The sequence below is a fragment of the Lactuca virosa genome, chromosome 4, assembly GCF_052849685.1.
Source record: "Lactuca virosa cultivar CGN04683 chromosome 4, Lactuca_virosa_CGN04683_v6, whole genome shotgun sequence".
NCBI classification, from domain to species: Eukaryota; Viridiplantae; Streptophyta; class Magnoliopsida; order Asterales; family Asteraceae; genus Lactuca; species Lactuca virosa.
Window position 1 is genome coordinate 125993992 of NC_136429.1, and position 13434 is coordinate 126007425.

A 13434-nucleotide genomic window follows, 5' to 3' on the forward strand; every position below is an offset into this window, starting at 1 on the left:
GTGATCCTCGGTATCCCAGTCACAAACTTGAAGGGCATAATTAAGATTTAAACATGCCATTGAAAATTTCAATGAATCTCAAAAGAATCTAGGAATTTCAATTAATTTAAAACTTAATAATCTATTTCATTTTTCATGGTGGAAATTAGTAAATCGTCATTTACCTACCTTCAAATATTTTACAGTTGGATTACGGCATCCCTCTCCGAATTGTAAAATTTTGTGTTGGGTCCTAGCCTTAATATTCCATTTTGTGTGTTATATTAAGGATCCTTATCTAATCTAAAATTTGTCTTTCTTTTCAGATGTCTGCTTCAAAAAATGCTTCCAACCCAATCCCTTCCGACTCTTTCTCCCTCATGAACTTATGTGGGAGGGTCATCTTCGATTGATCGAATTTCAATGATTGGATTCGAAACATCTGAATGGCTATTCGTTATGAGGACAAAGAATATGTCCTTGATAAAGAGCTTAAGGAGATTGATGAATCTACTTCTACTCCCGAACAAATTGCTGAATACAAGGCCCATGAGAAGGACGCGGCAAAATTGTCGTGTATTATGATTGCTACCATGACTGATGAGCTTCAGAAGTCCTATGAGGACTTCTGGCCTGATGAAATGCATCAGGATTTGATGGAAAGGTACCATCAAAGTGCACGGCAAGAAAGGTATGAAATCACAGCCTCCATGATTACTACCAAAATGAGGAATGGAGAGTCCATCATGGCCCACTTGCAAAAGATGCAAAGGTTTGTGGACCGCTTGCTGAAGTTAAATGTCAACTTCGATGAAGAGTTGGCGATAGATATCATTCTACACTCTTTACCTCCTTGTTATGATCAGTTTCGTATGACCTATCATATGAACAAGGAGGAGGTAACTCCAAGCAAGCTTCAAGGCCTTTTGAGGACTGCTGAAAGTAGTCTTAAAGGAAAATCTATTGTTTCTACTCCTACTGCTACTGCCCCTGTCTTGGCAATTGGACACGGGAGGGGAAAGAAGAGGAAAGCTTCCTCAAAGAGCCACAAGGGAAAGTCCCATGTTGGATCCTCTTCTAGTGGGTCCAAAGGTGGTCCTGCAACACACTCCTCAAACCCCAAGGAAGCAGAGTGTTTCCATTGTCATGAAAAAGGTCACTAGAAGTGAAGCTGCCCCAAATACTTTCAGGATATAAAGGATGGGAAGATCAAACCATCCTTCGCAGGTATTTACACTATTTTGTCTAATAACTCATCACATGCTAATTCTTGGGTCCTTGATACAGGATGTGGTTTTCATATTTGTTTTGATTTGCAGGGACTAAAAAAAAGTAGGGATGTGGAGCACGAGAAGATAGACTTGCTCATGGGGAATAGGAAAAAGTCGTTGGTTACCAAGATTGGAGTTTATTCTTTATTGCTTAGTAATGGTTTAAAATTAGATTTGAATAATTGTTGCTACTCGTCTGATATGGCGAGGAATATTATTTCCTTTCATAATGAAATTGGTGGTGTTAATGCTTATTTTAATGATGTACTTTATTTTGAAGCATTGCCTTGTAATGGTATATATGAAACTTTGATGGTTGTTGATAACTTAGGAAATAATGTGTTGCATATCGATTCGTCCAATGGTTTGGACAAAGCATCCTTATGGCATTGTCGTCTTGGACATGTCAACAAGAAGCGCATAGCCCAACTCTAAAAGGATGGAGTTTTGGAGTCATTTGACTTAAATTCGGATGACATTTGTGAATCTTGTTTGCTTGGAAAGATGACCAAGTCACCCTTCACTGGTTCTTGTGCAAGGGGTGAGGGTTTGTTGGATCTCATACACACAGATGTGTGTGGATCCTTCAGAATCGCCACAAGGGATGCTAACCGCTTCTATGTGACTTTTACTGATGATTATAGTAGATATGGATATGTCTACTAAATCAAACATAAGTCAGAAACCTTTGAAAAGTTCAAAGAATTTAAACAAGAAGTGGAGAATGAGTTGGGCAGGAAGATAAAGATGCTCCGGTCCGATCGAGGAGGAGAGTATCTTAGTATTGAGTTCCACGACTATCTTAAGGAATGTGGAATTGTTTCACAATTGCTGCCACCTAGGACATCACAGCTTAATGGTGTGGCGGAGAGGCGCAATCAAACCTTGTTGGACATGGTTCATTCTATGATGAGTTGAGCTTTGTTACCTATCTCATTCTAGGGGTATGCCTTAAAGACTACCACCCATATCCTTAATCTAGTCCCAACTAAAAAAGTTTCCAAAACACCTCACGAAATGTGGACAGGGAAGGTTCCCTCGTTAGACCACATCATGGTTTGGGGTTGCGAGGCTTATGTGAGAAAAGAAACTCACGACAAGCTCGAACCTCGAAGTGAGCGATGTATTTTCATCGGCTACCCACAGAAATCCTTTGGATATCTCTTCTATAGACCGAGTGATAATGTTGTCTTCGTTGTGAGGAGAGGAGTCTTTCGCGAGAGAGAGAACTCATATGCCAAGAGGACAGTGGGAGGAAAATTGACCTTGAAGAGCTTCAAGAGTTAAGCGATGAAGGAACCTCAAACACTAGCGCTCAACCTGAGGAGGAAACTCCAGTTGAACCAATTGATGAGTCCTTACCTCTGATGCATTCCAGTAGAGTTAGAAATACACCTGAGTTTTATGGTTTCCATATTACTACTGAAGGTGATATATTTATCAGTGATAGCACACTGGTAATTTTGGATGAACCTAACAACTACAAGGAAGCCATGGCAGGCCCCGAGTCTGCTAAATGGAAGGAGGCAATGGACAACGAGATTCAGTCCATGTATGAAAATCAAGTCTGGAACTTGGTTGACAATGTACCAGGCCGTAAGACAATCGAGTGCAAATGGATCTTCAAGAAGAAGACCGACATGGATGGGAAAGTACACAATTATAAGGAACGATTGGTTGCGAAGGGCTTTACTCAAACTCCTGGAGTTGACTATGATGAGACCTTCTCACCAGTGGCCAAGATTAAATCTATAAGGGCTATGCTAGCCATAGCTGCATTTCATGATTATGAAATGTGGCAAATGGATGTCAAAACCGCTTTCCTTAATGGGAAGTTGGCTGAAGATGCTTACATGAATCAGCCAGAGGGTTTGTCAATGCAAAGTACCCTAATAGAGTGTGTGAGCTTGCGAAATCCATTTATGGATTGAAACAAGCATCTCGCAGATGGAATCTTTGTTTCGATGAGAAATTTAAAGAGTTTGGATTTTCGAGAAGCGAGGATGAGTCTTGTGTATATGTCAAATCTAGTGGGAGTGTAGTTAGCTTTCTGGTATTATATGTAGATGACATACTGCTCATGGGAAACGACATCCCAATCTTTCAGGAGGTTAAATCCTGGCTTGGAAAGTGTTTTTCTATGAAGGAACTTAGGGAAGCTGCTTATAGTCTAGGGATAAGGATATTGAAAAACAGGAGTAAAAGACTAATATGACTTAGTCAAAGTACCTACTTGGACAAAGTGTTGAAGCGTTTCAGCATGGAGGAATCCAAGAAAGGAGAATTACCTATCCAAAGCAATACCAAACTGAGTAAGACTCAGACTCCGAGTAGAGAGGCTGAGATAGCATAAATGAGTCGAATACCATATGTTTCTGCTGTTGGCTCGATCATGTATGCTATGACATGTACTCGCCCTGATATAGTCTTCGCCTTGAGCATGGTTAGCAGATATCAAGGGAACCATGGTAAAGCTCACTGGACTGCGGTAAAGAACATTCTAAAGTACCTGCGGAGGACTAAGGATTGGATCCTTACCCTCGGTGGGAGTGATGACTTAAGAGTGACAGGGTATAGTGGCGCCAGCTTTCAAACCGACAGAGATAATTTTCACTCTCAGTCGGGCTGGATATTTACCCTAAATGGTGGAGCAGTAACTTGGAAAAGTTCCAAACAGGAGACTGTAGCTGATTCAACGTGCGAATCAGAGTATATAGCAGCAAGTGAAGCATCGAAGGGGACGATATGGCTAAAGAACCTCATCGGAGACCTTGGATTTGTACCAGCTGTAAAGGATCCTATGTAGATTTTATGTGCCAACGAGGGTGCGGTAGCCTTAGCCAAGGAACCAAGGGATCATGGCAGATCCACACACATCGACAGAAATTATCACTTCATAACATCAAATAGAATAAGGACTCCTCGTGATGAAGGGGATATCGTCAGAAGAGAACCCAACAGATCCCCTTACGAAGGGACTAAGTAGGGTTAAGCACTTGCAGCACACTAGGAGAATCGGGCTGAAGGACGATATTAGTTTTAATGATTAGATAGCTTTTTAGAAACTTGTAATAGCTAAAATGTAATTGACATTTGATGATTGAATAAAAGGAGTTTTATTTATAAGTAAAGTTACTATTTTGTGTCAATTATTTACTATTGTTTCATTTTGCATGTTTTGACTTCCAGAATAATATAATTATTCAAACTATCCATAGTCGATCATACTTTGGAAGTAGGTTATGAAAGTAGATTGTCATGCATGGGTTTTTGTAAGATTGTATAAGGTGTTAGACATAGCAAAGTTTGCTACAACATTCATGAGTGTTCTTGAAATAAGATTTGAGTATTGGATTACACCCACACTCACATGAATCACTTCATGGAAGTTATCACGGGTAATTGTGAGAAGATAATATCTTATAGTCTTCAAACTAAGATATATGAGTTGTTGATTATGAGTTGGTTGTACATTGATAGTGCAAAAACGCATCGGTAACTCGATGTTATAAAATGTGTTGTTGTGTATGATTTAACGAGTAATTAGTACAAGCATATAAGTCGAGGTTTATCTGTTCCTTTTATCCTAAGAGGATTAAAAGCGATATCTTGGGCCCCTCCATGATTTTTTTTGACTTATGTGTCGGGCCCAGTCAGGACTCAATTGATGTGTTCAATTAAGTTCTATGTCAAACAAATCAGAAATCGGGAAACAAACTGTTGGACAATGAGTATGACTTTATTTCATGTCTTTGTCCACGCGCTATGTTGTATAACAAAGGATTATAGGATCACTTATCTAATGGACACATCAGAGTGCGACAGCGGCTTTTTGAGAATACGATTGCTAATCGGATTTTAAGTTGCATTGACAATTATAGTTATTAGACTGATCCAAGTGGGAGACTGTTGGATTAGGTGTCTAAGCCCATAACTATAATTGGTATGTACTTGACCCGATAGTAGCATTGTCCATTTCGGGTTGCGTTCACCAGAACAATTTGATAAATGAATATTTATGTAAGAGGTTATTTATGATTTATTAATATATTATAAGTATAATATATTAAATGAGGAATCATATTATTTAATTAGTATTGATCAAGAATTAATTTAGAACTAATTTAGTGATCAAAAGAGACTAATTAAATTCATACATATGAGTTGGGCTAATGATCCATGGTTTGATTTGTGATGGGCTTATGGGTTAATCCATGAAGTATTTATCCAAATCAAATGGGTGGATCATAAGCTTATGGGTATGGATTAGGGTTACACATGACCCTTGATATTCTACATATATATATATATATATATATATATATATATATATATATATATATATATATATATATGTGTGTGTGTGTGTGTGTGTGTATTCAAAAGCTAAAATCGGGTACGCCTTGCATTCCAAGAAGTAGAACCCGATTTCTAGTCTCCTAAACCTGTCTCATATCCATGTAGTTGTTTATTGGTGTTTGTGACTTGTTTGAGGCACAACACTTGGGGTTCTAAGTTCTCACAAGGCCAAAGTCTTATTAGCTACATAAAAGGTAATCTTCTAACTAGTATTATGATTCATGTATCAAATTTTGTATGCTAGTTTAGGCTTCATGCTTTGGATATCAATGTTGCATATATAATTAGAGAAAGCTTAGATCCAAAGCATTAGGGTTGCATGTGGACCATAGGAATGTTAGAGTACATAAAATCCAACAAAACCCACCTTCGCCGCATCAGGGCAAGAACTCGTGCGCTGGGCGTTCTCAATATCCGTCACCCAACGTCGGCTAACAATGGGGTCCCTGACCCCAAAAAACTTCGGCGCCCCATACGCCTTGAACTCCCAGAACGAGGGAGTCTGGGCCCCAACCTGGCCCATAGCAATCTCGGCTCTGAATGACCTGAGCCTCTCCTCCATAATCTTCATCATACCTTCCTTGACCGTCCAAAAGATCACTGGGGTAGCATCAAGGATGCCCTTCGTCACCTCGGCTGCAATGAGCTCGCACAGCCTCTCTTCAATGGGCTCAGTACCGCTGCCCGACCCAGATCCAGATCCCGATACTGATCTTGATCCCCCTGTCCCAAATCGTGTCACCACCATGCTGAACTGAAATGTCATAAATCATAATGATCAGGATATCTATATAGGGGATCTTCCCACACCGGTCCTCCTTAGAGCTGTCAGATCTAACATTGGTTCGGGTATAGGTCCTGTGATTTCATTAGTATGGGCCCAATACTACCTTCCACACCTACCTGTACCTTTCCCAAGGCTCTACCTGATAACCCTAATTCGTCCCAAAGTAAATCATATCCCACAGACTACCATATATCTCAAATCCTAGGTTGTCCTAAGATTTGCTCTACTCAAATCAATCAGACCAATCATAACAGGTTGCCTTTATGCATGCAAATTATACACAGAAAAGGATCAAATAGACTTTCGAATAATTGCATAATAGTAATCAAAGTACAACAACCATGTATTGATAAAGTATAAGTTATTACATATGTGTTCAAATCATTTTATATTGACACCAAAAATGTATTGTAAAAGTTAAAAGATATGAGTCTATGAAGCTCCGTCTTCTCAAAAACTCATGGATGTACCTGTTTACTGATTTCCTGAGAATACAAGTAGTTTTGAAAAGAGTGTCAACAATTAAGTTGGTGTGTTCATAAGCATGTTTGTAACTGAAATCTGTTTTCTGTTCCTTGATAATGTAAGTATGTTTTCCCAGAAAATCCTATATTTTCTGTTGTAGTATGTTGTAAACAAAACGTGTGAATGTTATTGTACTCTGAAGTAGTAAAAATGTAGTTTAGTTCTCATAAAACCATGAAAAGTACGTTTTCTCTGTACTGAAATAGTATTATGTATTTGTACCTGTATGAAAACCCTGTGTTTGTAATTGTCTGGTTTTACCAGCTATATTTGTAAAATATTGTATTATAGTTTTATTATTAAATAAAACTATGCGAAGTTGTTTACTTATTCATACACTAATCGTATTATTCAATACCAAATTGTGAGTTATTACAACCATGCTTGATGACCTAAGATGGCCTGAACACGACGTTCTTCAGGTGTCACAATCGGTACGACATTTGTCACCACAGGCCTGGCGGCCTAGCTGTTGCAAGCAGCACTGGTGCGGGATTGTCAGTCCTGTATAGATCTATACACAAGTGTCACGCTCTCCCTCCAGGAGACTCTGGTTATAATTTCAGGACTTGGTTGGAACTCAAATAAGTACTTGAAGTAAGTCTCACAAATGCTATATTGACGGCTACGTGTAGAATAATAAAAAGTTACTTTGTAATGGATACACTGTAAGTATATCTCATAAATTATATTTATTATAGTTTATATGTTTGTTTTCCATCATGTTTTCTGAGTATGTAAAGTAGTGCATATGATTCATATTGTATTATGAGCTTTGAAAAGTAATATGTAAGTTCCATAAACTATACCTATTATAGTTTATATGTTTGTGTTTTATTGAAATGAAAACCTTTGTTTAATTTCTAAAATTTGTAATACGATTGTTCCGTGAAATTCAACATTTATGTCCAAATGGTACTAAAACAGTTTGTAAAATTTATAATTTTTGTTTAACAAGTTTGAAATCATTTTATACTTATATAAATATAATATTTATATAATTATGATTAAATAGACTGTCGAATAAATAATTCTATCCCAAGCCCACAACCAAACAAGGAATAGAAAATGGAGTTAAATTATCAATTCTAAGCCTGTTGAACCCTAATTATATAATTTATACATATATAAATATATATTTTTAGTAATGGCAACGATTAATAAATATTCTAAACATTTAGATATTAACACAACTTTTATTGTGTTACACTTGTACCCCCCCCCCCCCTAAAATAGTGAAAAATCATGAAAATGTAGGGGTATGAACTCACCTTTTGTGCGATAACGGTTTTGCTAACAGATAGAAAATAGTGACTTCAAACTAGAACATGGGAAAGATATTGTATCCTAATAATATTATCATGTAATAATGGGTATAAATTAGATAATCTAATAATTTAAAGTGTTTAATAACACTAGTTATATAAATAATACTTACCAAAGTTTGTAACAATTTGATGTAAAACTCTTGGAATGGAAGGAAATCTTGAGAGAAAAGTGAAGGAAATTTAAAAAAAATGGTGAAGTCTCGTTTACTGGAAGTAGAAATGAGAAGTAACACTATTTGGTTTGCTTAAATATGAAGGAAGGCATGAGGCGGCATAAGGGTTTTTGGCCGAGAACTCAAACCGAGGAGAAGTTTACGGCCGAGAACTCAAGGTCGGCTTCGCATGTTTTCAGCCGAGAACAAAGGTTTGCGATGCGAGGACGTTTGCGGTCCGAAGCATTTTCGGTCAGGGTGGGTTTTCGGTGTGGTAGTTTTCGGTTTGAGGGAATGAAGTTGCGAGTGTTTTCAGTTTAAGTGGGAAAAATCCCAATTTTGTAAAACTTGAATAATAAAAGATTTATATATATTAAAATTATTAATTTAACTTTAATAAATTAATAATTCAACAAATTTGAGTTTTATTTGACATGTTTGACTTTTGTTGACCTTGGTTGAATTTTTTTGACCTTTACAGATTTGAAAATAACGGGTTGCTACAAAACTCCATGTTCTCAATCCTGTAGTGATAAAATTAAACTTTATCGTGATCAAAATGAACTATTAATTAGGGAAATTGAGGACCTTAAATATGAAGGGTATACTCTCAGAAAGGCCTAAAAACCTTCAAAAGAAAAATTATAGGCCAAAACCAAGGATTTTAGAAAACTTCAAAAAGAATATAACACTAAATGTGAACGCTACGATAATGCTCAAGAAAAGATTGCCAGTCTAACTGCCAAGCTTGACACATTGAAAAATAAGTTTGAAAATGCAGATTTTAATTTTAAAAAATCTGATGTGTCAAGTAAGAAAGTTGATACCATGATTGAAAAACAACTTAAATGGCAAGGTAAAAAGAATGTAGGTCTTGGCTATGATAGTGTTCCTCCTCCATTCAATGACAACTACACTTTTAATCCACTAACTGAGGAAGAAATAGCAAGAGAAGCACATCTACAGTATGGCAAACCTACTGTAGTTGTGCCAGTGAATAATGATAGGGTGAACGATACTAACGTTTCTACCTCACATGCAGATGAATCCCTAGTGAAAGAAAGGAAAGAGGATGGAGAAAGTGTTTTTGTTTTGAAAAATGACACTACCTTTAAAAATAATTCTTTGAAAGTTGATAGTGCTATTTTCGTTAATTCGGTTGATTGTTCAAACAATGTTGCTTTAAAAACTGATACTTCTTTTGTTTCAAATATTTGTGATGATGTGGTTGTGAATTCTAATACTAATGGACCTGTTGTTAGTAAATACAGTCCACCAAAACAAGTCAAACAGACTGCTAACTGCTCGTGTACTTGTGGACATAATCTGGACATGAAACCAGGAACAAGCAGCAACAACTTTTTCATGAAGAAACATATTTGTTTCCACTGTGGAACACCAGGACATATTGCCAGAAACTGCCCAAATCGTGTATATGTTCCATACTATGCACAAGGTAGGTGAAACGTATCACGAGGAAGATCTCTCAAAAGAAATTCCTCGAGGTCACGTTCCAGTGATGGTGATTGGAATGCAAATAAGGACCGAAATCAGACTATCAAAGAAAATAAAGACAAGAAGATTTTGAAACAAAATTCAAGAGATACTTTGGCGAAACCAAAATTGGTCAAACTGAGATTGGTGTCTCCACAGTCATCTCATGGGTCATCATCTAACGAAAGATGGATACCCAAAAGGTCAAACACAAAGGACAAAAAGACTTCAAAATCAAATGTCAAAGCCCCCATCTATGTCAGCTATAAAATTCTTAAACCTGATTATAGGCGGGTGCCCAAAGGTCCTGCGACCCAATCACCTCACCGTCCTTTGCAATCTTCAAGTAGATTATTTGATTCAATGGATATGGTATGGCAAGAAGTTTCGTGTATAAATGAAAATAGTCAACCCAATGTCACTATGGACTGGGTTCCCAAATCTAACTGATCTCGCACATTATACAGGAACAGCTATGGAGGAATATCATCAGACCTTGGTATGTTGATAGTGGTTGTTCCAGGCACATGACAGGAGACATCTCTCAACTGCATGACATTCAAAATTTTAATGGAGGGTATGTTTCCTTTGCGGGAGGAGAAGGCGGAAAAATCACTCAAAAGGGTATGGTTAGAAATGGAGTTTTGAGTTTTGAAAATGTCAATTATGTTCCAGAGTTTAAACACAATTTACTGAGTGTCTCTCAGATCTGTGACAAAGGATTTTCAACTCATTTCACAAACAATGAGTGTTTAATTTTGAAGCCTGATATCATCATACCATAGGATTGGATTTTGGTGAGATCTGAGCAAGAAGGGAATGCATACATCATCGACATGAACCACAATTTTCCCGAGCAAGTAACATGTCTATTTTCAAAAGTCTCAAAACATATGCTATGCTCTGGCATCGTCGTCTCGGTCATGCAAACGCTAAGAACCTAAATCGTCTTGCTAAGAATGATATTTTCCGTGGTCTTCCAGTAAAGGATTTCATAACCTTTGAGAAATGTGTGGCCTGTGCTCAAGGCAAACATCATCGCAATCCACACAAGCCCAAGATGGTCAACACAATCAACACTACTCTCCAGTTGCTTCATATGGATTTATTTGGTCCCGTCAACGTTCAGAGCATCAATAGGAACTCTTATTGCTTGGTGATAACCAATGACTACTCACGTTTCACCTGGGTCTTCTTCTTGTCTAATAAGAGTGAAACTACTGAACTTATCAAAAGGTTAATAGTGCTCATTGAAAATCAAACCAACGAGAAGGTGAAGGGGATTCGAAGTGATAATGACACTTACTTCAAGAATGCTGTCCTGGATCATTTTTGTGCTGAAAAGGGTATACTGCATCAGTACAGTGCTGCTCGGACACCTCAACAAAACGTTGTAGCGGAGCGGCGAAATCGAACTATGATTGATGCAGCAAGGACCATGTTGTGTGAATCTAAATTACCGGTCTTCTTCTGGGCTGAAGCCATTAACACGGCGTGTTATGTTCAGAACCGTGTTCTGATCAACAAACAGCAGATGAAGACTCCATATGAAATTCTATATGGTTATAAGCCGACGGTTGCTCACTTCAGGATCTTTGGATGCCCTTCAACACTACTTCACCTGGAATCAACTCCTAAATTTAACTCAGAGGCTGATGACTGCTATTTCATGGGATATGTTAGACGCACTGCTTATCAAGTCTACAACAAATCCACCAAAACAGATCCTGGAGTTATTTGATGTGCACTGGTTGGAAGAAAACACAACAGACGCTCGAGTTGGACCAGGTTTGTTATTTAATTACACTTCTTTGTTTAAATCTTTTAATGTGTTTTCAGATGATATTTCAAGCACATGTTCAGGTTCGAGTGCAGCTATTGGAATGATGAGGAAGATGTTGTAATTGGATCATTCAAACCATCTGTGGTGGTTCCTGAATCTCCGACGGTGAATGCAAACACACCAAATACATCGTCTTCTTCACCTATCCAAAAGTCTATATCTGACACCGAAGCCACTTCCCCTACTCCCGAGGAAGCTGAGGTTCTCTCAAGGGAAAATGTATCTACCACTCAAACCTTCATGGAGTTTCTCTTTCCACAGCCATTCACAAATGAATTTGTGGCAAGTACTTCTCATGGTCACAAACAGTCAGATGGAGGTGATTCGGCAGCAGGAAAATTTGACAATATCACAAATCTTCCAGTCACAGTAAATGATATCAGCCATCATGTTCCAACCAGAGTTCAACGTGATCATCATATCCAGAACATTATTGGTCCACTAGAAAGCGGGGTTCAGACCAGAAGTCAAAGTGGAGACGTCAACGAATGTCTGTATTCGTGCTTCATATCCTAAATTGAACCAAAGAGTGTGGCCATGGCATTAAATGAACCAAGTTGGGTAGATGCAATGCATGAAGAACTAAATCAGTTTGAGAAGTTGAGAGTATGGCAGTTGGTAGAGCTAACAAAGGGCAAGAAGTCTTTGGACACGCGTTGGGTTTTCAGAAATAAGCAAGATGATAGCGGGGTTATCGTGCGTAATAACGCTCGTTTGGTCGTTTGCGGATTCAGGCAGATAGAGGGGCTTGACTACACAGAAGTATATGCTCTTGTAGAACGTTTGGAAGCCATTTGTATATTCCTAGCATATGCTTCTTACATGGGATTTACAGTTTATCAAATGGATGTCAAGACAGCCTTCTTGTACGGAGTCGTGAAGGAGGAGATTTATGTTGATCAACCCCCAGGGTTTGTCAATCCAAAGTTTCCTAATCATGTTTACAAGCTGGAAAAGGCTCTATATGGTTTGCATCAGGCTCCTAGAGCTTGGTATGCCACTCTAACTGAACATCTGCTTGAGCACGGATACACAAGGGGAACGATCGATCAAACATTATTCATCAAGAAAGTGGATGCAGATTTGATTGTCGTACAGATCTACGTAGACGACATCATCTTCGGGTCGACTAGCACCGAGCTATGCAAATAGTTAGAGGATGTAATGAAGAAAAGATTTGAGATGAGCTCGCTGGGTGAGATGGCAATGTTCCTAGGGTTACAGGTTCGACAGGATTCAGCTGTATGTCTATTGTATCAAGGCAAATATGTGGAAGACATACTAGAAAAGTTTGGTTTTAAAGATTCAAAAATTGCTTCAACTCCAATGGAAGAAAGACCATTGTTGACCCCAGATCCAAACGGGGAATCCATAGATCAAACTGAATATCGATCGATGATCGGATCTCTGATGTATCTGACTGCCAGCAGACCTGACATCATGTTTGCCGTGTGTCAATGCGCTCGTTATCAGGCTAATCCTAAACTTTCTCATTTAGTTGTTATTAAAAGGATTTTTAGGTACCTTAACGGTAGCCCTAAACTAGGTCTTTGGTATCCTAAAAATCTCGATTTCGATTTATATGCTTTTGCTGACAGCAATTATGGAGGGTGTGATCTTGACAGGAAATCTACGTTGGGTGGATGTTAATTTTTATGGGACCGATTGGTGTCTTGGCAATGCAAGAAACAACAAA

At 38.2% G+C, this 13434-nt stretch overlaps 1 protein-coding gene across 1 annotated transcript; it reads left to right on the forward strand.

Annotated features, from left to right (window-relative positions):
- Positions 1–12275: 12275 nt before the first annotated feature.
- On the forward strand, positions 12276–12890 carry LOC145104991 (putative mitochondrial protein AtMg00820). The gene is made up of 2 exons (XM_079042139.1): positions 12276–12572; positions 12717–12890. The coding sequence occupies exons 1-2, from the start codon at positions 12276–12278 to the stop codon at positions 12888–12890; spliced, it is 471 nt and encodes a 156-aa protein (XP_078898265.1).
- The last annotated feature ends 544 nt before the right edge of the window (positions 12891–13434 follow it).

Excerpts from the sequence above, each read along its gene's own strand:
- LOC145104991 (XM_079042139.1), top strand. The coding sequence starts at position 12,276 with ATGGCATTAAATGAACCAAGTTGGGTAGATGCAATGCATGAAGAACTA. Across the intron at positions 12,573-12,716 it reads CTTCTTACATGGGATTTACA|GCTCCTAGAGCTTGGTATGC; the intron begins GTTTATCAAATG and ends GGTTTGCATCAG.